We start from the raw sequence: 26,082 nt of genomic DNA, 5'->3' as shown, positions 1-26,082 counted from the left end.
AACGCGAACCAAAGATTTCTGAATTTCATTCTTACGCAAAATATACCTTTTTTATTGAAAACATAGTTTTAATGAACTGGTTAGAATCGGGTTATGCGGATGGAAAGACCCATATCTCTGGACTCAGTAAAGGTATTAGCACAAATTGAACCTTTTTGGAAAGGTAAGAGTGTCAGCTATAATTTGGAAACAATTTTGTTGACCCCCATAATGGGCCCTTTTTTGACTTTTTGGGGGTTTCATAAAAAATCCGGGTCCAAAAAATCGATAATTTGACTATAACTTCCGAACCATGAAAACTTACCCCATCATGTGACCACTTGTTGGATAGGTATTTTCATAAGCTTTCCAACGATACCCATATTGTCTATATCGGGTAAGTGGATCCGGGTCTAGTAGGGGTCTCGAACCCGGACTTTCGGGTCAAAAATCTGGGGTCCCAGGTCCGTCCCCCAAGAAAAAAATAGTTTCCCGGGATCATGGTTAAAATACCTACCACTGAAAAAATTTTCGAAAAAATTGAAGAGTTTTTACTAAACTAGAGTTAAGCCGGGTAGTATAGCGCATACACTCTACCTTGTCAGACCATATACAATTCATATCCAAAAAAAACATAATTGTTTGTTTATATACACATTTGTATTTCGCTTTTTTTCTAACATAACTCCATCACATATTATTTTCGGTTTTTAGCCTTTACAAATAACACTCTTAAAATTATAAATTAAAAAAAGGTGTGGGATTTGGGTGGACTGGAATACATTATTAATATTTTTTTTAGTTTTTGTTTTCTATATTTAGCAGATAAAATACGCCTCCTTCATAGTTAAAACACTTTATGGCCGATCACAACAATCAGGTGCCACAAAAACTCCAGAATTTATTCTTCAACATGACCACCATGAAGAGTATGCCCACCGCAGCTGTAAACACTTCAATGCTAATTATTTTCGATTCCACAATGACATTGAGCATATTTGATATAGATTCACTACGAAGTTCATTTCCACAGCAATCATTCATTTTGTTTCTCTGTCTTTGGGTCCCCTTTATTATTTGTAGGAAGGAAATGCTGGTGCTGGCAAGAATAGTCTGCAACGGGGTAACAAAAGTTAGACACACAATAGCAACAATACAAAAATAACATGTAAATACCTTTCAAATGTGTAAAATCCCTTTAATATTCTAAACTTCTTTGTTGTTATTATGATATCATTTGGTTTTTGTTCTTGTAATGTAACTAGGCAGACAATGTCATTTAACACAGGGTGTCTCATAGATGTAAAGAAAGGCGAAGTGAGCTGTGTTTAGTTTGTTTTTCTGCAACAGGGTTACCAAGTGATTTATAATTATTTAGTCATTATTGGCGTTGTTTACAAAAATTTCATCATTGCAGCAGTAGTAAGGGGGAAATGTAATAAATATGAACAATATAATGGATATCATATCAAAATAGCAGCTAAAACATGATAATTTTGCTTGAATACTTCAAAGCCTTGGGATTGGTCGTCATTTGCGTTTACACATTGTTCAATAAGAAAGGTTGTTCAACTTCAAAAAAATGTCCACAAAAATACAACTCTTTACCGGAGTTTTAAGCCATGTTTACGATTGGCCTTTTTGTAGGGTTAACCTACTTTAAAAGGGTTTATTTGAAGTATAAATAATGGATATGACAATTATAATCCAAATCCAGTGGGTTAACCCATTTATATGTAAACGTACTGTTATATTGTCAAATCAAATTTTACTGAAAAAAAAATAATAAAATTAAAAGAAAAAATGTATTTAAGAGGGAGCTTTATCCTAACTTTTGTAATCACGTCATGCGTTTATATAAGTTGTGTCCGGGAACCTGCAATATACACTACTTCGACATAGAGTTCCAAGTTCCAAAAATAACCCTTTTTTACTTTGCTATTTCTAAAGCAATTTTTTTTTGTTTTTGTATTACACAACAAAATATTCTCGGCAGATGGATCCATACTTCCCAAAATATAGGGATCCAAAGTTCCAAAACAAAGGGCTTGAGATTTTCTCCTCTGAGGAATGTCCAACACCTGCTTTGCGAACCAAAAGTTTTTCAAGTATCCGGACTCAATTTGTTCCAGGACTGTAAATTGAATGGTCTTCCTTGCTTTGAGCTTTTTCCGCAGAGACTTTTAAAAGGTTCTCTGTAGACTGAAAGAATGGTACATTAAAAGGCCTTCGTCTATAAAAGACCTATATTTAGAAGGATGTCCTAAACACTTTGGAATAAATTTGGATGTATTTTCCATGTCAAAGGTTACTCTAAAGCCTTTTGTTTTAATACAACATTGAAGGAGACTTTGTTTATGGAAAGGACTTTAAATTAAATGGTCTTTCCTTAGAGATGGTCTGAGGAAGGGACTTTTTAGAAGGACCCTGTTCACAGATGGGGTCGCTTAAACTTGAAATATAGATGCATTAAAGGAGTTGAGAAGATCTTCTACCTCAAAACTGTTGTTTTAACACCTTCAATTGGTTCATTTAAAATCTCGTATGATCTTCTAGCTTTAGAAGTGAATTAAAAGGCATTGTTTCATTTCTATGGAAGGATAAGACCACCCTTCTATTGAAGGGAACTTGGTGTAGGCTTCCTTTTATAGAAGACACTTAACAATAAGAAATTCCTTCTGCCTTTGGAAGGGACTTTTCAAATGACTTCTGTCTTTAGAAAGTCTTTGAATGATATTCTTGCCTTAGAAGTCTTTCTGTTCATGTAAGGGATATTTAATAGGATTTTGAACAATAGCATGAGCATATGGTCTTTAACTTTCGATTTTGATCATCGGTCTATCAATGGGATTTTCAATTTTTTTATCCATAAAACTGGCTCATCACGCCATGGAACTCATTAAATAATTGAAACAAAAAATTCATAGGAATCGTTTCAAACATGTCCTGTCCACAGAAGGCATTGCTTAAGGCGCCTGTCCCCACTATGCAGGAAAAAACCTCCGGTCCATATAAAGAAGTTTGGTCTCCTATCTACAGAAGCATCTTTTTGGGGTTTCTTTCTTTGGAATATACCTTCTGTCAAACAAAGTTACCTTTAAGCGATCTTGTCTAATGAAATCGTATTCTTTAATGAGCATTGAAGACATTTAAAAAAATGTTCTTTTTAAAATGTTTCCGCCTCTCAACCGAGTTTTTCTTTTTTTTTTTTGATCCAACCTTTTGCCAGTTAGGTTTTTGTTTTTTTTATTTTATTTTTAAAATTAAACTATCGGGAGATGAATTCTATAGTACAATGTTTTTATTCATCATTGGCGAATTCAGCTGGGTTCTTGCGGGTCAAGTGGTGATGCTCGGCCTCAACCATGTTGTAAATCAAGTAGCCAATAATGAAGGCTGAAATAACAAACAAAATATCAATATATATTTCATTTATTATAACATTGCATAAAACTTACGTGGAGCTACAGTGAATACATTTGAGCGGACACGGCGGAAAATGTTGGGCAGACCATGGCTGATGGCACCAGCAAAGGCGCGTTGCTCGAAGGGAGAAATTTTGTATGTGACAATACCATGGACCTTGGCAAGGTTACCAAAATGTTGGCCATTGAGAATGTTGGTTAGACGCATCTTGGATTTTGTGGTATTTCAAAAGTTTCTGGAAAGGAAAAGAAAAAATAACAACATTAATATACGAATTACAAAAACAAATGATAGAGTAAATCAACATTGAAGGTGGGACACCCACTCATCACAGTCATCATCAAGACAATAGACAAAATAAAATTTGCACAAAAATACATATTGTAAATATAAACATTTTTGGAGTTTGTAGTTATCTTTGTTAACTCCCTTCCTGAACTTTTATTCACAATTCTAGTGAGTTTTGCTGGTTAAATTGCACTTCTACACTTGGGGTTATGTAATTTTTTTGCCACAAAAAATTTCTTCGTTCTTCTTGGCTTTTGGACCGTTCTTGTTACGCTTCTGTTGCCAAAATACATTCATAATTGCATATCGATGCCCTTTTTATTAATTATTCTATGCAATCGTAACAGTTTTACCTTGAAAAGATCACAATTTTACCTTTAGAGGGGAGAGAAAGAAAAACTCACAAAATTTCACAGCACAATCCTTCGCACACGGCCTGTGGTAGTACAACAATAAAGATATTTTATACAGTTGACAGCTGTCATTTGACAACCGGGGGGAAAACAGGGTGCTTCAGAAACTGGATTTGTTGCTCATAGATTTACAGTTAGTGTAGACGTAAGGTGGTCGTAACGTAGTCATTGGAATTACTTCAAGGGGAAGTGGTAGAATTATGAAAGTAATATTAAACAAAGGTATGCTTATTTATTTTATTTCAAAATTGCTCTGTTCTAAACATTGTAGAAGAATACAGGTATTCGCATCGACACAGCTGCTGAGACAATGAACAGTCAAATCAATTTTTGGAAGTAAAATATTTGAATGAAAAATTATTCAAATTTGCAAAACATTTAAAAAAATGCATATCATATCTACTTCTGGTCAGCGTCGCATAGGAAAACAAACGCAAAAGTACTTATTTTTGAAAAAAATCGTTTTTAAAATTTTGACACATCAATTTTCTCTAGCGTTGAAGCATCTACCTGTATGAAGCATCTACCATGTAAATACAATCCTGAATTTTATCCGGCAAAAAGAGTTTAATTCATCAATAGGTGATTTGAATTTTCGGCGTACTTTTCGATTAGATATACGCCACGCGACTGTAACGCAAATTTAATTTCATATATTATCAGAAAAAAACCAATACCTTTGAATAAATTATATTTTTCCGATAAAAATAGGGCTCGCTGTGATCGAAAAATTCCGTATGTTCTATACTCATGTATTTCATAACTGAAATGTGTTCCATGTATCACAAGATATGTACAACTTCAACGTATGGAAAATTTGACACTATATACAGGGTGATATAAAAAACTGTAACGAAGTCAAACGCCATAATTTTTAATTTTTTTAAATTTTTCTAAATGAAAGCAAAAATTTCGTAAATAGCATCAAATTTTGGAATAAGTTAAGATTTGGTTACCTTTTTCACGAATTGTGGCCTTCAAACGGCAAATGAAACTGCCATGCGCTGCCCGAATGTTGCTCTGTGGTGTTTTGGCCCATTGCCGGCGAAGCGCTTGCTTGAGGCGATCGATACTTTGGTATTTTTTAGTGCCAACCTTGCTTTCCAAAATACTTCAGAAACAATAGTCCAACGGATTGGTATCCGAAGATATTGGGAGGCCATTGTGCGCTGGAAATGAAGCGAGAAACCTCATTTTGTAACCATTCTTGGGTGGCGCGTGCTGAGTCCTGTTGGAATCCACAAGGTCTGCGGCAAAAATTTTTACGTGCGCAAGGCTTTAATACACCCTCCAGAATATTTCCGCGATAATATTCGGCATTTATTCTGATGCCACAGTCGATTAATGCGAGCGCAGAGCGACCATCGGCTGTTATGGAGGCCCACAACATCACTATGGCCGCCGCTTCCATTCTCGTGGCCAACCGAAGGTGCACATTGTCAGCTGACCTCTTTGTAAACATTTGGACCTCTTCGTTCTTTTACGATGAATCCAGCCGAAAGCCAGTCAAAAAGTCTTAGGCTGGAAATACATAAAGAGCATATTTGGCTGAGTCATCGGCTGACTTCTTCGTAGATGAACAAAGGAGTTTTAGGTTGACTTAGTTCGATTTTGGCCCTGGGCTCCTTTGTTCATTTCCGAAGAAGCCAGACGATGACTTAAGCCAGCCAGATAAGCGCTTTATGTATTTCCAGCTTTAAGGTGAGAATACACACTTATTTGACTGGATGTCTTCTTCGGAAAATAACAAAGGATCGTGGGACCAAAGTCGAACTAAGTCAACCTAATACTCCTTTGTTCATCTACGAAGAAGCCAGCTGATGACTTAAGGTGGAAATACATAGCGCTTATCTAGCTGGCTTAAGTCATCGGCTGGCATCTTCGGAAATTAACAAAGGAGCCTGGTGCCAAAATCGAACTAGGTCAACCTAAAACTCCTTTGTTCATTTACGAAGAAGCCAGCTGATGACTTAAGCCAGCCAAATATGCGCTTTATGTATTTCCAGCCTTAGAGTGCAAGTAAATAAAAAACTTGAAGTCATGGCTAGGCATATTAATGTCAAATTACAATGGGAAACGACGGTTAGATTTTAGTGCGGCTCTGTAATCCCTTTATGAAATGTCACAAAATATGCCTAGCCATGACTACAAGCTTTTTATGTACTTGCACCTTTAAGGTGAGAATACATAAAACACTTATTTGACTGAACGTCTTCTTCGGAAATGAACAAAGGAGCCAAGGGCCAAAATCGAACTAAGTCAACCTAAAACTCCTTTGTTCATCTACGAAGAAGCCAGCTGATGACTTAAGCCAGCCAAATATGCGCTTTATGTGTTTCCACCCTTAAGCCAGTCAAATGAGCGTTTTATGTATTCTCGCCTTAAAGCGGAGAGAACATAAAAGCCTTTTTCGACTGGCTTATGTCATCGGCTGGCTTCTTCGTAAAAGAAAAAGAAGTTTTAGGTTGATTTAGTTCGATTTTGGTCCATTATTATAATTGTTCACCCTACGAGTCATTGTTCTTTTACGAAAAAGCCATCCGTCAACTTAAACCAGTAAACGTATATCTCCCCTCAAAAGATCTAGACACTTCAAGTTCTCAGTATAATAACACATTTTATTAAAATATTTATTTTTTCATTATTTATTTTTACAACTAAATTAACCTAATTATTGCTGAAAAGTCACAACTGTCTTTGCCACTTAAAAAAATATACAAATTTGAGATGAGATAACAATAATATACACATGTTTATATGGGCTATGTTTGTCGGTCTGTCTGTCTGTCTGTCGATATGTATGTCAATATAGGGACTAATATAATCGAGTTATAAAAACAACACAAAAATGCTAAATTCATAATAAAAAAAAGGACTTAGGTCATTTCTCAATAAAAAAAAAACAATCTACAAACAATGGCAACCATTTAGAAACAATAAACAAAGGTCCAATACAGGCAATTGAAACCGAGGAACATCAGGGGAAATAGGAAACGTGAACGTCGATCTATCCACATGGCAATTTCTTGGGGTGTCATGGTCGTGAAGGTGGTGTTTTCGCCAGTCTTGTTATCCTTGTTGTTGTCGTCCATGTTGATGACATGGCCGGTGCTATTCGGATTGCTGGCAATGGAAACGGTGTCAGCCGATTGGGTGGTTATTATGGGCAAGTTCTGCAATTAAAAAACAATATATATATTTAATAATCCCATTCACTTCTTGACGGAGAACTCCCACTTACATGCACTGTCAAATAGTTATTGAATCCCGGATTAACATTTCCGTTCATAACACTCTCCGTACTCGACACAATATTATCTAAACTGGAACAGGATCTCGTCCTCGATTGATTATTTAAACCCATCTCCCGACGTGCTGGCCTTGGTGTTAGCGTAGACTTAATAATATATTTACTATTGACTTTTTTCAATTCGATATTCTCCTTTCGCCGCCAAATTGTATTCACAAAGGCAAACTCAACCAAACTGCCGAAAATGAAGAACGTACAACCCAAGAACCAAACTTCAGATACCTTAATGTAACTGACTTTGGGTAGGGTTTTACTTTGCGACGAAGAGAGCGTGATGAATGACAACATGGTACTGGTACCTAAAGAATGGGGAGATTAGGGATTAGTAGTTGGAATTTTGTAGGAAATCTCGAATGGTCTTACCCAACATAATGCGCGGTGGTGATGCATCTGCCTGCAACCAAAACGATACCCATGATATGGCCACAATCATCATGGAGGGCAAAAAGTAATCCATTAAATAGAAACCGATTTCACGATTTAGGTGCACGGTAAAACTCAGGGAACTGTAATTGCCATCTGAAAGTATAAAAGAGGACGGATTTGTAAAATTAAGGAATAGAAGAAATAATTTTGCAAAATTTCAAACTAAAGGTGGGAATGCATAAAGGACTTAAGCTGGGATTACATAAAGCGCTTATTTGGCTGGCTTAAGTCATCGGCTGGCTTCTTCGGAAATGAACAAAGGAGCCTAGGGTCAAAATCGAACTAGGTCAACCTAAAACTCCTTTGTTCATTTACGAAGAAGCCAGCCGATGACTTAAGCCAGCCAAATATGCGCTTTATGTATTTCCAGCCTTAGGGTGGAAATATATAAAGCGCAGATTTTGCTGGCTTCTTCGTAGATGAACAAAGGAGTTTTAGGTTGACTTAAGCTGGGAATACATAAAGCGCTTATTTGGCTGGCTTAAGTCATCGGCTGGCTTATTCGGAAATGAACAGAGGAGCCCAGGGCCAAAATCGAACTAGGTTAACCTAAAACTCCTTTGTTCATTTACGAAGAAGCCAGCCAAATATGCGCTTTATGTATTTCCAGCCTTAGTTCTATTTTGGCCCTAAGCTTTTCTGTTAATTTCCGAAGAAGCCAGCCAGATAAGCGCTTTATGTATTCCCACCTTTAGTTGGCTGGCTTAAGTCATCGCCTGGCTTCTTCGTAGAGGAATAAAGGAGTTTTAGGTTGACATAGTTCGATTTTGGCCCTAGGCTCCTTTGTTCATTTCCAGCCAGCTGATGACTTAAGCCAGCCAAATAAACGCTTTATGTATTTCCACCTTAATACCGAAACCATGGTAGAATTAAGAAGGTAAAGTCATGCAATCATATGTTTACAATTTTCATTGTCAGAACTTATATATTTATAAATCTATTGTATACACAGAAATCAGAGATGGGAACCTTATTTTTTTATTCATTGAAATTTGACAAGGTAAATTACAGAAAATTCAGAGATGGATAGTCTTATTTGAAATGTCTTTACCTTCTTAATTTTACCATTACCGAAACCATGGTATAATTAAGAAGAACTTCATTTCAAATAAGCATATCCAGCTCTGCATTTTCTTTAAATTAAGGTGGGAATACATAAAGCGCTTATTTGGCTGGCTTCTTCGAAAATTAACAAAGGAGCCTAGGGCCAAACTCGAACTTAGTCAACCTAAAACTCCTTTATTCCTCTACGAAGAAGCCAGCCGATGACTTAAGCCAGCCAAATAAGCGTTTTATGTATTCCCACCCCTTACTTTTCCCAATTGAACTGAATGGAAAATAGGACCCCATCTCAGTTTCGTGTATAAAAAATGGACTTATGTATATACAACGTGAGATGAAAAACCTGCAACCAACTTCAGACTATTGTCATTTCTAAGCCACTCGTCTGACAGCTGATAAAATTATTCCAGTGACAGCTCATTATATTGTTTACAAGCGTACAAAAGCATTTTGGTGAGAATTACCCAGAAAAAAAGTTATTCGTGATGGAATTCAATCGCGATAGTATGATTTCTTTATATTTGGCTGGATAACCACAAGTGGCTATAATTAGAGCACTTCAGCATTTAAATGGGAATAAATCTTTTGTATCTCGTACCATCGCTGGTTACCGTGATACTGGTAGCGTAGCCCGACATATGTCAAGAGAGTGGACGAAAGAAAACAGCAACATCAGCAGAAATGGTTCGAAAAGTAAAAAAGCGACTTGATCGAAACCCGCGTCTCGTCGCAATATTCCATTCGGCAAATATTGAAAAATGAGTTCGGGGTAAAGCCATTGAAATTCAAAAAAGTGCAAGAACCTACACCGCAACAAAAAGAAATTAGACTCAAATGAGCTAAAGAGTTGCTTGGCTTGGCCGAAAGTGGTGAACTGGCGAATCTGGTTTTCTCCGATGAGGAAACATTCGTTGTCCAGCAGTTTGTAGACAAACAAAATGGTCGTGGTTACTTGCCAAAGAGGTCAGCTGAAAATGTGCACCTTCGGTTGGCCACCAGAACTCAAGCGACGGCTATGGTGATGGTGTGGGCCGCCATAACAGCCGATGGTTGCTCTCCGCTCATATTAATCGACAGTGGCATCAGAATAAATGCCGAATATTATTTCGAAAATATTCTGGAGGGTGTATTAAAGCCTTGGGCACGCAAACATTTTGGCCGCAGACCTTGGACATTCCAACAGGACTCAGCACCATCGCACTCAACAGGCGCCACCCAAGAATGGTTACAAAATTAGATTCCTCGCTTCATTTGCAGCGCACAATGGCCACCAAAATCTCCGGATACCAATCCCTTGGACTATTATGTTCGGAGTATTTTGAAAAGCAAGGTTGGCACTAAAAAATACCAAAGTGTCGATCACCTTAAGTAAGCGCTTCGCTGGGAATGGGTCGAAATAAAACAGAGCAACATTCGGGCAGCGTGTGACGGTTTCATTGGCCGTTAGAAGGTTATAATTCATGCCAAAAGTGACCAATTCGAACAAATCTAAACTTATTTTAAAATTTGATGCTATTTCCGATATTTTTTGCTTTCATTTTACAAAATTTAAAAAAAAATGTAAAAATTATGGCGTTTGACTTTGACGCAGTTTTTTTTTTTATTTCATTCCCTTAAATATGCAGATATATAGAATACATTTTTTTATTCGTAATAGATTAAAGGTCAAACAGCACTATCACAACACATGAAAGAAAGGCAACGAACAGCTGATTTGGCAAACGTTAATGTCCCACATAGAGTAAAGAAAAAAACACAAAATGTAAAAGAAGACAAAGATAATACTAGAGATTTGTTCCGATTTACAATATCCACTCGATCTCAAATGTCAATGCTAATACAGACGTCAAGTAATATTGACTGGATTTATGAAATGTCAAACTTATTTGACAAACGTCTATGTCTTCGATAAATAGAAGATAGAAATCAAAAGATACACACTAGAAAGCCTATGAATACGAGAGAAGATATCAACATCGATAAATGCAAAAGAAGACAAAGATAAAACTAGAGGTCATTAAGATTTATGAAATCCACTCGATCTCAAATGTCGATGCTATAGTGTAAACGTCAAATAATATTTACTGGATTTATGAAACGTCAAACTTATTTGGCAAACGTCAATATCTTAGAAAAGGAAAAGAAAGAAATCAAAACACTAGAAAGTCTATGAATACAACGAAATATATCAAAATCGATAAACACAAAATAAGACAAAGATAAAGGTTTGTTAAGATTTATGAATTCCACTCGATATTAAATGTCATTTCCATAGTGTAAACCTTAAATAATATTTACTGGATTTATGAAACGTCAAACTTATTTGAGAAAATTCAATATGTTAGACAAAGAGAAGAAAGAAATAAAAATATACCCACTAGAAGGCCCATGAATACAACGGAAGATAACAAATTCGAAAAATGCAAAAGAAGACAAAGATAAAACTAGAGGTTCATTAAGATTTATGAAATCCACTCGATCTCAAATGTCGATGCTATAGTGTAAACGTCAAATAATATTCACTGGATTTATGAAACGTCAAACTTATTTGACAAACGTCAATGTCTTCGATAAAGAGAAGAAAGAAATCAAAAGATACACACTAGAAGGCCCATGAATACAACTGAAGGTAGACAAATCTATAAATTCAAAAGAAGACCAAGATAATACTAGAGATTCGTTAAGATTTATGAAATCCACTCGATCTCTAGTGCCATTTCCATAGTATAAACGTCAAATAATCTTTACTGGATTTATGATTTCGATTTGCGGTAAAGGTTATGACCCACACGCACCGATATCGATGCGCTCAGTAAATGTACAAGACCACTTGAATGAAATGTCAAGCAGCCCTGCAATGTTCCCCATTCAATATTAGAATAGATAAGAATAATTGTGTGATTGCGATTAGGTTAACTTAGATTCGTTTTTGTAGTACTTAAGAAACATAGTTTTTAAATAAAAAACCATCCGAATAAAGAATATTGTTGACAATCGAAGAGGGAGATTGGACTCTATTTTAATTTACATCAGTCGATGACTTAAGGTGAGAGTACATGAAACGCTTTTCTAACTGGCTTAAGTCATCGGCTGGCTTCTTCGGAAAATAACAAAGATTTTGGCCCTACGCTCCATCTTTTTTTTAAGAAGAAACCAGTCAAAAAAGTCTTTTATGTGCTTTCACTCGATTAAGGTGAGGATACATAAAACGCTTTATGGCTGACTGGCTTAAGTCATCGGTTGGCTTCTTCGTAAAAGAAAAAAAAGCATAGGGCCAAAATCGAAATAATTCAACCTAAAACTCCTTCTTCTTCTTTGTTCTTTTCCAAAAAAGCCAGCCGATGACTTAAGCCAGCCATATACACATACATGTACACATAGAAGTCTGGCTGATGTCTTAAAAGGCTTCTTCGTAAAAGAACAAAGGAAGAAAAATTTTGGGCCGAAATTGAACTAAGTCAACCTAAAAATCGTTTCTTTTTTTCCGAAGAAGCCAGTCGATGACTTAAGGTGAGAATACATAAAACGTTTTTTTAACTGGCTTCAGTCATCTGCTGGCTTCTTTGTAAAAATGGAGCGTATGGCCAAAATCGGACTCCTACTCCTCCTTTGTTCATTTTCGAAGAAGCCAGCCAAATAAGCGCTTTAGGTATTCCCACCTTTAGGCAGGACATGGACAAATGTCTGGGCAGGGAAGACAACAGTCGAACGGACATCCTCGTGAAGTTGTCCATTTCGAGAGAGAAATCTATCCACAAAAAGATCTGGATAATAGAAGAAATTTATTGACACGAGTGTCTGTAGCCGAATGTCTATTGGTGCCACTTTTTTCTCAGAATTGATTATCCGCAAGTGTTTTTATAGATTATCCAATTATCTGATTTATATTTCTTATCGCAACCTCCCTTCGCGAAGTAAATCAATTTGTTCCTCTCAAAAACAAAGCTATTCAAATATCATTTCATAATGCCGACAAAATTTAATAATTTCTCTTCCGCCTCAATTAACAGATTTTCATTTTTAATTAATTAACTTGAAAGCGATTTCCGTCTACAACGTTATCTTATTTTTTTTTTTGTTCTTCACTCCCCTCTTTTTGTTTTGTTTCGTATCTTCTATTTCGTACTTACAGAAAGCCCCATGACGTAAGTGAATGTCATTCGAATTGACAATGGTCTCGTTGTACCAATAACGCTGCATGTTGTATTCGGTTAGCCGCATATCAGGATCGAACGATATCGGTGTTTTATCTTCCCAGTGCAGCGTCAGTTCGGTTGTATTGTACATCCCTGGCGCAAGAGCAAAAAGAATTTAATTAATTTAAAATAATAATCGAAAATCTGAAAAAAAACACTAAGTTCATTCCACCTACAACTTTCAAGAACTGTCGAACATGATTGCTCATCGAATGGGAATTTCTTGAAATTCATCCAACAGTAGAGGGTGGCTTGCAAACGTGTCGAGAATATCACCTGACCCTGTGGCGATATGGAGACGAGTACATCTTTTTCATCGGTACCCAAGATATTCGATTCACGTTCGTTGGCAAAGAATATGTGCGGCAACCAGAGACGTTCACTCATTTGCTTTTGGCCCAAAATGTTATCCTTGCGGGTGGGCGCGTAATTGGAGAAGGCCAGACGTTTATCGAGGAAGCTCAGCTGTAGCAGGGCATGCATTTTGAATTGTAACAAATCGGAATTGAGATTCTGCATATAGTAAATGTAAATACGGGCATTCACACGGGTTGGATAGCGCTCTTTGGTGACTAGATCGTATTCTGGCAAAAGAGAACGGGAGAGAGAGAGAGGGAGAATATTTATTATCTCTCTGGTTGATAATGACATCTCTTTCACGACTTACCTATGGGTCTTTCTAGGCGATCATAACGACAGACATGGGTTAGTCGGGTTATTAACTGTGAGGGCTGTAATGTTGTGGCATTCTCTAGCGGCGGGCATTCTTCATCAACTGTGCTTGTTCCCAGCGCTCTGGAAAAATTAAAACAACAAAAAAAAAAGAGGAAGAGAAATGAGATACAGGCGATAAAATGCAACAAAGGATAAATTTGATAAAGATTTATATGTCCCGCATAGATATAAGAAGACCTCCAGGACTTCTAAATACATATACTTTCTATGCATATACATTATATAGACATTAGAAGACCTTCAGGTCTTCTAAAGACATTAGAGTACCTCCAGGTCTTCTATAGGCATTAGAAGACCTACAGGTCTTCTATAGGCATTAGAAGACCTCCAGGTCTTCTATAGGCATTAGAAGATCTCCAGGTCTTCTATAGGCATTAGAAGATCTCCAGGTCTTCTATAGGCATTAGAAGATCTCCAGGTCTTCTATAGGCATTAGAAGACCTCCAGGTCTTCTATAGGCATTAGAAGACCTCCAGGTCTTCTATAGGCATTAGAAGACCTCCAGGTCTTCTATAGGCATTAGAAGACCTCCAGGTCTTCTATAGGCATTAGAAGACCTCCAGGTCTTCTATAGGCATTAGAAGACCTCCAGGTCTTCTATAGGCATTAGAAGACCTCCAGGTCTTCTATAGGCATTAGAAGACCTCCAGATCTTCTATAGGCTTTAGAAGACCTCCAGGTCTTCTATAGGCATTAGAAGACCTCCAGGTCTTCTATAGGCATTAGAAGACCTTCAGGTCTTCTATAAACATTAGAAGACCTCCAGGTCTTCTAAAGACATTAGTAGACCTCCAGGTCTTCTAAAGACATTAGTAGACCTCCAGGTCTTCTAAAGACATTAGTAGACCTCCAGGTCTTCTAAAGACATTAGTAGACCTCCAGATCTTCTAAAGACATTAGTAGACCTCCAGGTCTTCTAAAGACATTAGAAGACCACCAGGTCTTCTATAGGCATTAGAAGACCTCCAGGTCTTCTATAGGCATTAGAAGACCTCCAGGTCTTCTATAGGCATTAGAAGACCTCCAGGTCTTCTATAGGCATTAGAAGACCTCCAGGTCTTTTATAGGCATTAGAAGACTTCCAGGTCTTCTATAGGCATTAGAAGACCTCCAGCTCTTCTATGGGCAATAGAAGACCTCCAGCTCTTCTATGGGCAATAGAAGACCTCCAGCTCTTCTATGGGCAATAGAAGACCTCCAGCTCTTCTATGGGCAATAGAAGACCTCCAGCTCTTCTATGGGCAATAGAAGACCTCCAGCTCTTCTATGGGCAATAGAAGACCTCCAGCTCTTCTATGGGCAATAGAAGACCTCCAGCACTTCTATGGGCAATAGAAGACCTCCAGCTCTTCTATGGGCAATAGAAGACCTCCAGCTCTTCCATGGACAATAGAAGACCTCCAGGTCTTCTATGGGCAATATAAGACCTCCAGCTCTTCTATGGGCAATAGAAGACCTCCAGCTCTTCTTTAGAACATAGATTATAGATCTTCTTCAATGGTAGATCTGCTCTTATTTCCATCTACTGTTTCCATACTAGTTCAACACCCTCCCTCAACATGGTTTTAGTTATTTGAATGGCGCCCAATTGTCAAAACACTTGTTTCATCACATTACGTGTCTCATATTCTCTGCCTGTTTTTCTGCCCCTCCTTCTCAAAGTCATCCACGTGTTTTTTGTGTCTAATAGAATTGTTTACACTGCACTAATTGTTGGAAAATATATGCAATACCTTATTAAGATTACGTGACTAGGAATACCGAAACAATAACAAACAAAAACAAAATAAGAACATTTGTTAAAAATCCATAAAAATGGCGTTTTTCCATTAAATCCGTTAATAATACAGATTTTTTCAATTTTGAAATAAAAATAAACGTAAAAAGTATTGGCGTTTTTTCGTTGAACCGCATATTAGGTCTGTCTGGTTACTTTTTCTGAGAGAGTATTGGCTAGTAAGTTATTAATCAGGGAGTAAGGTAGGTTTTTTCTCTCTTATGAGAGAACTGTAAGGAAAACTGTAGTTATAAAACCGTAAAAAGTAAAGACATATAGCCCAAATAAAAACATTCAAGCAATCAGCTGATTTGTCAAAAGAAAACCATTTTTTCCGATATTAACAGAAACAAAAAACCAAAATTTCACAGAGGAAGTAGAAGAGTTGGGAGTGATTGAAAATAGAAAAACTAATAACTAAAAGAATTGTCAAAATGTTCTCCTGCTGCTTTTTTGGAACTTTTAAGACACAAAAAATTTGTTACAAATTCTTTGGTAACCAGACAAACCTATTATTTGAGTTTGTGGAATTTTGTTTTTTCTAACCTACCCTCAATATGAGTTGGATAGGTTGTGGTGTTAGCTTTGAATGACAAAAAAAACTAGCTTTAATTACTGAAGATCAAAGTCGCATTTTGAGATCATGGATTTAAAATTTGTGATTTTTGTGATACTGGGAGGCAAACTTCAAATTTTACAAATAATTACAGTAAAAATCTAGCAGATTGTAAATATATGACACGTTTACAGGCGTCTTGGAAGTTTACATCGCAACTTAGCAAAATAGAGGGGGCAAGTTCCAGCCTCTTATACAATTTTGGAATTAAAATTCCTTGTAATATTTTAGGTATATACAAGGAGAGATAAAAAAAGCAACAAAGTCAAACGCCATGATTTTTACATTTTTTTCAAATTTTATTGAATGAAATCAAAAAATGTCGGAAATAGCATTAAATTTTAGATTTGTTCGAATTGGTCACCTTTGGCACGAATTATGGCCTTCAAAAGGACAATGAAACCGTCACACGCTGACCGAATGTTGCTCTGCGGTTTTTTTGCCAATTCCCGGCGAAGCGCTTGCTTGAGGTGATCGACACTTTGGTATTTTTTAGTGGCAACCTTGCTTTCCAAAATACTCCAGACACAATAGTCCAACGGATAGGTATCCGGATATTTTGGTGGCCATTGTGCGCTGGAAATGAAGCGAGGAACCTCATTTTGTAACCATTCTTGGGTGGCGCGTGCTGAGTTCTGTTGAAATGTCCAAGGCCTGTCCAAGGTCAAGGCCAACATGTTTGCGTGCCCAAGGCTTTAATACACCCTCCAGAATATTTTCGCCATAATATTCGGTATTTATTTTGATGCTACGGTCGATTAATACGAGCGGAAAGAGACCATCGGCTGTTATGTGCGGCCCGCACCATCACCATGGCCGGCGTTTGAGTTCTGGTGGCCAACCAAAGGTGCACATTTTCAGCTGACCTCTTTGGCAAGTAAACACGAACATTTGTTCGTTTGTTTGTTTACAAACTGTTGGATAACGAATGTTTTCTCATCGGAGAAAACCAAATTCGGAAGTTCACCACTTTCGGCCAAGCGAAGCAACTCTTTAGCTCTTTTTAGTCTATTTTCTTTCTATTGCGGTGTAAGTACTTTTTGGAATTTGAATGGCTTAACCCCGAGCTCATTTTCAATATTTGCCGAATGGAATATTGCGATATGTTCAGCTCACGAGTCATTTTTCGGCCAAACTGCAACGCGGCTTTCGAGCAAGCCGCTTCTTTACTTTTCAAACCATTTCTGCTGATGGTGCTGTTTTCTTTCGTCCACTTGACGTCGGGCACAAAAGATTTATTCACATTTAAATGCTGGGGTGCCCTAATGATAGCCACTTGTGGTTTTCCAGCCAAATATAAAGAAATCACACTATCACGTTTGAATTCCATCACGAATAACTTTTTTCTGGAAAATTCTCACCAAAATGCTTTTGTACGCTTGTAAACAATATAATGAGCTGTCCCTGGATTAAGTTTAACATCTGTCGGACAAGTGGCTTAAAAATAGCAGCAGTCTGCAGTTGGTTGCAGTTTTTTCATCTCACCCTGTAGAGCTTCGAAAATTTGTAGAGAGCTTTAGATTACTTCAAGAATTATTGGTTTAAAAAATGGTCCGGTCCACCTTTTGATATAGTCGCCATATAAGGGTAACCCTGATTTCAAGTTTTTTTTGTGTTAAGGTGAGAATATATAAAACGCTTTTTTGACTGACTTAAATCATCTGCTGGCTTCTTCGTAGAGGAACAGAGGAGTTTTAGGTTTACTAAGTTCGATTTTACCCTTCGCTCCTTTGTTTTTTTCCGAAGAAGCCAGCCGAAGACTTAAGCCAGTCAAATACAGAATACATATCTCACGTTTAGTCATATTTATACCCTACACCACAAGGTGGTCAGGTTATTATGTCTCTGTGCATTTGTTTGTAACAGGCAAAAGGAAACGAGATAGACTTATAGTTCCTTTTGATGATCTGCATAGAATCACATTCCGAGTCGATTTATGCATGTCCGTCCATCCGTCCGTCTGTCCATGTATTTTTGTGAACAAAGTACAGTTCGAATTTATTGCCATATTCAGATGAAATTTTGCACAAATCATTTGCTTACCCACAGCCGTAATATGCACTCGGTAACAACGATATTCAGGTAAATATATGAAATACAGCTCAGAAATATCTTTAACAAATGTTATCCAGATCGGTTCAGATTTAGATATAGCTCCCATATATATCTTTAACCGATTTCAAATTACTTGTGCACCAAATGGGCAATGCAAGTCCGAATTTAAAAGATACAAATGCTTCGGCATATTTAGTTCTTTGAATTTTAAATTATAATTATAATCATAGCGTGTATGATTGAATTCTCCCATAAAAACTTTTAATTGTTATGCAGAGCTCTACTAAATTAGCAAAGTGATGTAGGGTAGCATAAAGACGGCCCGCCCGACTTTAAGACTTTCTTTATGGATTTCATTTAATTTCGCAAAATTTCAGTATAGGAATGTCAATATAAGTCCACGTTTTGGTACAGACCTTCTATATAAAAATACCCCTTGTGCCCATTATTGGTAGCACGTCCTTCCAAGGTCATTGGATATTACAGTTAACAACAGATAAATATGATAATTAAAAGCAACCGAAACAACAAAAGATCCAAGTAAATAAAAAAGAAACAAATAATGCCAAACAAATAAGAAAACAACAAAATTGTTTGTTGATCTGCAACCGCCATCAGCATCTTTAATTTGCTTGCCTTGGCGGTAAACCAGGCGGCAGACAAAACCTGAATCAACACAAATGACAATTGTGGTGGCAGAGAGCAAATAAAGAATTTCTCCCTCAGAGCAGCAACAGCAGCAAAAGTGTGTGAGAGAGCGAGGGAGAGAGAGAAAGGAGGGGAATTAAAACACACCGGCACAATTTGTCAACTTATTTGCATTGAAATTAAAACCCATTTTATTTGTTTAATTTAACCAAACAAACAACAGAAATGATACGAAATTAACATCATAATTGTTCGATATTAAGAGGAAATGTAAATAGAAATTAAATGGAAAATAAAAAACAACAAAAAACAAAAAACTTTGCAAAGATGTTTCGTTTGTACTTGCAGAGTATGGCGGATCACGTTTAATAATATTTGTTTAATAGGGGAATTAAACAAACAAAGGCAATATCAGCTGAATAGTTCAAATGATGGCAATTAATTAAAGAAATATTATTTGTTTTTTTTTTTTCTTCAAATTGTGACGTATAGAGCAGCAGGTCACGCATGGAGAACATATAGATTCGTGATCTGGTTCTTGTGGGGCGTATGAGTAATGTGTGGATATAGAAATGTTACGCATACGTACGATTGTCTTCAAAAGGGAGAAATGTGGTGAAATCATGGTAGCAGAATATAGGAAGACGAACCGACTCAAATGCTGGGACAATGAACTGTCAAACCAATTTTGGAATTGATAATTTTGAATGAACAAGTAAAATAGTATATGTCGGATTTGTCGACAGATGTATACCCACCGAAACTTGAGTTATGATTATTTAAACTTTTGGCCCTTTATGGGGGAGGTTCCGAAGCAGTTGGCCAATATTGACCAATTCGTATCAGACCTAAGACTGATCAAAATATTACAACGTGCCAGCTGTGGACCATATCAACTACTTTCTATACTTTATATGAAATATGGGCAAATTTTTGAAAAATGTGGAAATATGCGGGAGGTAACAAATATAGCGGATCGAATATTTTTTATCCATTTTCATACGAAATCATGAATTTCGATAAATAACTTCTTCATACCTGATATCTGGTTAAAAATAAATATTTAGATATAGCAAGCTGCAAAAAATCGCCGACTTGTTTCGGCGTGAGATGTACAAAGTCTGATTTGAATCGGATGTTAATTTCGTGTTTTATGAGATTCGTGGATATTCAAAATTTTGACTCTTTGTGGTGAAGGTACCAGAAGGAGTGGACAGATATATCCCAAATTCACAGCAGATCTTGTATTAGTAGAAATAATGGAATGTGTGTAATTTGAAGAGAACCGGATGTTTATTTCTGATTCTATGATCGTTTTGGTTATTCAAAACTTTGACCCTTTGTGGTGGAGGTACCAGAAGGACTGGTCCGATCTCTACCATCTTTACAACAGATCTTACGTTGATGGAAATATAAGCATGTGCCAAGTCTTATTTGAATCGGAAGTTAATTTCGTGTTTTATGAGATTCATGGATATTCGAAATTTTGACCCTTTGTGGGGAAGGTACCAGAAGGAAGTGGACCGATATATCCCATCTCACAGCAGATCTTGTGTTAGTAGAAATAATGTGATGTGTGTAATTTGAAGAGAACAGGATGCTTATTTCGGATTTTATGATGGTTTAGGTTATTCAAAAGTTTGACCCTTTGTGGTGAAGATACCAGAAGGACTGGTCCGATCTCTAACATATATAGAACAGATTTTGGGTTGATGGAAAGATACGGATGTGCAAAGTCTGATTCGAATCAGATGTTAATTTCGTGTTTTATGAGCTTCATGGATACTCAAAATTCTGACCCTTTGTGGGGGAGGTACCAGAAGGAGTGAACCGATATATTCCATCTTAACACCAGACTTTGGGTTAATAAAAATATTGGGATGTGTGTAATTTGAAGACAATCGAACACTTTCATCACATTTCATAAGAGTTATAATTATTCAAAACTTTGACCCTTTGTGGCGGAGGTATTTGATGGAGTGGACCGATATTGTCCATTTTCGCACTTGGCTTAGTACTGATAAAAATATTAGGATTTGCAAAGTTGGATTATCCTCTCTCTTTCTGTGCAGAAAAAAAAATATTTTTTTTTTTTTGAAAATTTCGACCTTTTGTGGGGGAGGTACCAGAAGGAGTGGACCGATATATCGCATCTTCACACCAGACCTTAAGTTAAGAAAAATATTGGAATGTGTGTAATTTGAAGACAATCGGACTCTTACCTCACATTTTATAAGTCAAATTTAATTAGTCAAATTTTGACCCTTTGTGGGGGAGATACTTGATGAAGTAGACCGATATTGTCCGTTTTCGCACCTGATCTAGCACTGATGCAAATATAAGGATTTGCAAAGTTGGAGCAAAATTGGATTATCTTTTCTCTTTCTGTGCAAAAAATATATTTCTGGAAAATTTCGACCTTTTGTGGGGGAGGTAGCAGAAGGAGTGAACCTATATATTCCATCTTAACACCAGACCTTAAGTTAATGAAAATATTGTGATGTGTGTAATTTGAAGACATTCGGACTCTTACATCACATTTTATAAGAGTTGTAATTATTCAAAATTTTGAGCCTTTGAGGGGAGGGTAATTGATGGAGTGGGCCGATATTGTAAATTTTCGCACCTGGCCTAGCACTGATGCAAATATAAGGATTTGCAAAGTTGGAGCAAAATCGGATTATCGTTTCTCATTCTGTGCAGAAAATATATATATATATATATTTTTTTTTTTTTGAAAATTTCGACCTTTTGTGGGGGAGGTACCAGAAGGAGTGGACCGATATTTCCTATCTTCGAACTCGATCTAATTTTGCCAATCATATTACGATGTACCAAGTTTGGATCAAGACGGATACTCCCTTCGAGAGTTAGCGTGCGCACCAGCCAGCCAGTCAGAGAGACAGGCAGACGGACGGACATCGCTAGGTCGACTCCGAATGTCCTAAAACGGATTTGGTCCAAAGAGACCTAGGGTCTAAAGCCTTTAAGGTGGAAATACATAAAGCGCTTATCTGGCTGGCTTAAGTCATCGGCTGGTTTCTTCGGAAATTAACAAAGGAGCCTAGGGCCAAAATCGAAATAAGTCAACCTAAAACTCCTTTGTTCATCTACGAAGAAGCCAGCCGATGACTTAAGCCAGGCAAATTTTGTACCTTTTGATACCATACTATTACACCTTTTTCTATCTATGCGATTATCATCCACTTTTCTCAAAAGATTCATAGAGGAAAATCTCTAGTCAAAGTACCTCTGCATGTAATCTTTCTAAACGTTTTCTATAAACGCTTTTATGGCTGTATTTAGCCCTTTAACTTGTATTTCCCCAAAATTAATCGATTCTTCTTAAAATTTTTCAAATGAAAATATAATCTGGAAAATATTCTCCCAATACTTACGTCATGTTCATTTGTGAGATTGTCAGGACCAGAGTTATTAGAATAACTTTGGTATAGATTTGATAAAATAAATTTGTCATTTTAAGCTGCAGGTAGGTGTGTATTGTTGATTTTTTGATTTATATTTTCAAAATTAAATTATTTAATAAACTACTACTTAATATTCTAAGATAAAAAGTTACAACGAAATTAACGAAGACATTGGGGGGTGTTTCACTTGTTTTACTTTGGTTCGTTTCGAAATGAGAGGGAGATCAAAAATTTGAAGACAAATATTCACTGAACTTCTTTTGTTGTTTCTTTTTTTTTTTTTTTTGATAACTGTGTTTTGAACTTGTTTTCTAGAAAGGCATTAAATTGATGTTTGTAATAATATTTTTTTTTATTGTTGTTATGGGTATATTTTTTTATTATCTTTTATTTTTTTTTTGTTTTTTGGTGTGAACAAAAATATTTCGCGTTTTGGAAAATTTCCTTTTAATATTTTTTTTTTTTTTGGTAGTGTTTTTTTTCAAAATTGTAAATTTCAACGCGTTCAATTCGTTTCGGCCAGTTCACCTTAGCAATGCGAATACTTTTTCTAAACTAAAACTTCTTCTGTCACATTATATCACTTTTATTGTTCTAAGATACTGATAAGAAGCTCTGTTCGTTCGCTCGTACCTTCTACGAATATTTGGCTGGCTGGTTGGTTGTCGCACACACTTATGCGCAAACAACGACGCGCCGGAGATAGACCAACGACACCGGAATATTGACTCAAGTATCTTTGTTTTGTTTGATCGTTTTGGGGGATACCGGTGTGTGGGTGCCATTGCTGCTGTGCTGGCTGCTGATATGCTTTGTTGTGTGTCATCCTCTCTCTTACTTCGATTTGTTGTTATCTTTATTTGGTTGTGTGTTAGTGTTGGATAGATCATTTGTCTGTGTGTATGGATGTTTTGGGCATTATACGAAGCAAAAAATAACACGGTTAAATATAAGAGTTCATGATCGTGAAAATGAAGGAAATGATATCTCGTTTGCATCTGTCAACGGGTGATAACAAAACATAACTCACTCCCTCTTTCTCTCTCTCTCTCTCTCCATATGATTGAAATTCAGGGATGGAATATCAATTCTTCTGTAGTAAAAGGTTTATAGGAACTATTCTGTCTTTAGGAGAACTTCAATTTGTAGAAGACCCATAGAAAATTATTGGAAGATCTCCTGTAACCATAACGTTTTACCATTAATGTTTTTCCTTTTTTCGAAAGTTCTTCAAGGTTGAGGTCTTTGTTGTTGTATTTTTTTCGTTTTCCAATATTTCGAAATTCCATGAATTTAATCTTCAGGTTTTACTTAGAAGGTATTATGATATCGCCTTATTTGGCACTGTGGTGGTGATCCAGTTAACTCATGGCAGGCTTTGCTCGGGGTCGGTCCCAACGCCGACGACATCAGTCCAAGCCGGCTAACAATGAAAAACAGAACAGAATACAAAAACATCAAAACAAACACTACATACACCGGTGATAAGGGTGCTTGGTGGAAGTCATACCCACACTTAGTCCGCCCAACATGGATCCTTTACGTCCAGTCTCCTAAATAGTAAGTGCCCCGCATTCCACTCACACTTACCACACAATTTACATCCTATATTAATCAAGAACAAGCTAATTAACACACAATCAATCAAACATAAAACATACAGGGTGAGATAAAAAAACTGCCGGCCGGGCCGAACTTTGAATACCCTCCATCATTTGGAACCAATTTGGCAATTCTCAAAAACAATAAAATCAGTTAAAAATTCTGTTAAAATCTTAAAAATACCAAATGTAGCTGTTATATTAAGGTCTATACGACGACGTGGACCTACACGGAAAATTTTCTGTTATAGGCTGTAGTATCCCTTACGAACTTCAAATACCAAATTTGAAACAATTCCGGTGAATAATGTCGCTAAAATCATCAAAATACCGAATATCGGGAGGTACTGTTATATGGGGGCTATACGAAGACTTGGACCTGCACAGACAATCTCTTGTCATAGGCTGTAGCATCCATTACGAACTTCAAATACCAAATTTGAAACAATTCCGGTGAATAATGTCGCTAAAATCATCAAAATACCGAATATCGGGAGGTACAGTTATATGGGGGCTATACGAAGATGTGGATCTACATGGCCCATTTCCAATACCAAAAGTTCTGCAGCCATAATACACATTTGAGTAAAATTTTATCAATCTACTTTAATTCGTTCGGAAGCTAGAGTGATTTCCACAGACGGATAAACGGACGGACATCGCTAAATCGACATAGAATTTTATTCTGATCAAGAATATGTATACTTTGTGGGGTCTAAAATATGTATTTCGAGGTGTTACAAACGGAATGACAAACTTAATATACCCTCCATACTATGGTGGAAGGTATAAAAATGTCGAAAATAGCATCAGATTTTAAAATAAGTTTAGATTTTTTTCGAATTGGTCATCATCACGAACTATGACCTTCAAACGGCAAATGAAACCGTCACGCGCTGTCCGGATGTTGCTCTGCGGTATTTTGGTCCATTCTCGGCGAAGCGCTTGTTTGAGGTGATCGACACTTTGGTATTTTTTTTAGTGGCAACCTTGCTTTCCAAAATACTGAATACAAAATACAATTGTCCAACGGATTGGTATCCGGAGATTTTGGTGGCCATTGTGCGCTGGCCTGTCCTGTTGGAATGTCCAAGGTCTGTGGCCGAAATGTTTGGGTGCCCAAGGCTTTAATACATCCTCCAGAATATTTTCGCGATAGTATTCGGCATTTATTCTGATGCCAGGGTCGATTAATACGAGCGAAGAGCGACCATCGGCTGTTATGGCGACCCACACCATCACCATGGGTGTCGCTTGAATTTTGGTGGCCAACCGAAGATCCACATTTTCAGCTGACCTCTTTGGCAAGTAAACACGATCATTTCGTTTTACAAACTCCTGGACAACAAACGAATGTTTTCTCATCGGAGAGAGCGAAAACCAAATTCGCCAGTTCACCACTTTCGGCCAAGCGAAGCAACTCTTTGGCTCTTTTGAGTCAATTTTCTTTCTGTTGCGGTGTAAGTTCTTGCAATTTTTGGGAATTTCAATGGCTTTACCCCGAGTTCATTTTTCAATATTTGCCGAATGGAATATTGCAATATGTTCAGCTCACAAGCCATTTTTCCATCCCTGACACAGTATTTACGCCCACCCAAAATGTGTTGGGATTCCCCTACCCTGGCTCACCTTCTATGCATATCATAACTGAGTTATGTTTTTCGTTTTTTCTTTGAAAAGAGATCTTGATCTGTGTATGTTGTCGTGTCAAAATATTGTTTGGTAATTAGTAAGCATTTTCGAATCAAAACGAAAATCTCCCATTGCCAAGTTCAAGAGCGTAAAGTGCCCTTAACTTTACACCGGTATATAAAAGTACTTAAACGAACTATCACTTCTTTCAAATGTTTGTTGATTTGATTTTCTTGATACATGTCGGTCGTAATATCTGACGTTGATGATAGGTCGGGCACTTTATCTATCATACAACAAAAAATAAGCTTCAAACTACTTCTTTATTGATAAGGAACATTGAGAAGGCATTTTAAATGGTGTCAGCTGAGGAGGGGAAAAACATTTGATCTCAAGGCATGGTGAAGAGAGGTAAATATTTTTTCCAAAACAATGCTGCATTTGAAAAATACAATTATTAGGTGTGTTCATGATAAAATGATATAGGTAG

The 26,082-nt window shown here is 36.9% G+C and overlaps 3 protein-coding genes across 4 annotated transcripts; all 3 read right to left on the bottom strand.

The window, feature by feature from the left end:
- Positions 1 to 617: 617 nt before the first annotated feature.
- LOC105261797 (uncharacterized) lies at positions 618 to 1,310 on the bottom strand. Its single transcript, XM_059119474.1, has 2 exons — positions 1,156 to 1,310; positions 618 to 1,092 (listed from the first exon to the last, which is right to left on the bottom strand). Exon 2 carries the CDS (start codon positions 1,021 to 1,023, stop codon positions 856 to 858), a length of 168 nt encoding a protein of 55 aa, XP_058975457.1. The 5' UTR covers positions 1,024 to 1,092; positions 1,156 to 1,310; the 3' UTR covers positions 618 to 855.
- Positions 1,311 to 3,172: 1,862 nt separating this feature from the next.
- Positions 3,173 to 4,220, bottom strand: LOC101897049 (cytochrome b-c1 complex subunit 8). 2 transcript variants are annotated; one of them, XM_005183351.4, is made up of 3 exons: positions 4,069 to 4,220; positions 3,438 to 3,640; positions 3,173 to 3,375 (listed from the first exon to the last, which is right to left on the bottom strand). In XM_005183351.4, the coding sequence occupies exons 2-3, from the start codon at positions 3,610 to 3,612 to the stop codon at positions 3,281 to 3,283; spliced, it is 270 nt and encodes an 89-aa protein (XP_005183408.1). In that variant the 5' UTR covers positions 3,613 to 3,640; positions 4,069 to 4,220; the 3' UTR covers positions 3,173 to 3,280. The 2 variants fall into 2 exon arrangements, with proteins under 2 accessions (XP_005183408.1, XP_005183409.1); XM_005183352.3 differs by having other exon boundaries at positions 4,098 to 4,208.
- Positions 4,221 to 6,762: 2,542 nt separating this feature from the next.
- Positions 6,763 to 22,911, bottom strand: LOC101899915 (pH-sensitive chloride channel 2). The gene is made up of 7 exons (XM_059119473.1): positions 22,330 to 22,911; positions 13,768 to 13,895; positions 13,277 to 13,684; positions 13,035 to 13,193; positions 7,780 to 7,935; positions 7,348 to 7,715; positions 6,763 to 7,279 (listed from the first exon to the last, which is right to left on the bottom strand). The coding sequence occupies exons 1-7, from the start codon at positions 22,407 to 22,409 to the stop codon at positions 7,034 to 7,036; spliced, it is 1,545 nt and encodes a 514-aa protein (XP_058975456.1). The 5' UTR covers positions 22,410 to 22,911; the 3' UTR covers positions 6,763 to 7,033.
- Between the last annotated feature and the right edge of the window lie 3,171 nt (positions 22,912 to 26,082).

Source organism: Musca domestica, unplaced genomic scaffold, assembly GCF_030504385.1.
Source record: "Musca domestica strain aabys unplaced genomic scaffold, Musca_domestica.polishedcontigs.V.1.1 15, whole genome shotgun sequence".
NCBI lineage: Eukaryota > Metazoa > Arthropoda > Insecta > Diptera > Muscidae > Musca > Musca domestica.
The sequence above is the reverse complement of the archived record's forward strand: the minus strand, read 5'-3'. Positions and strand labels throughout refer to the sequence as shown.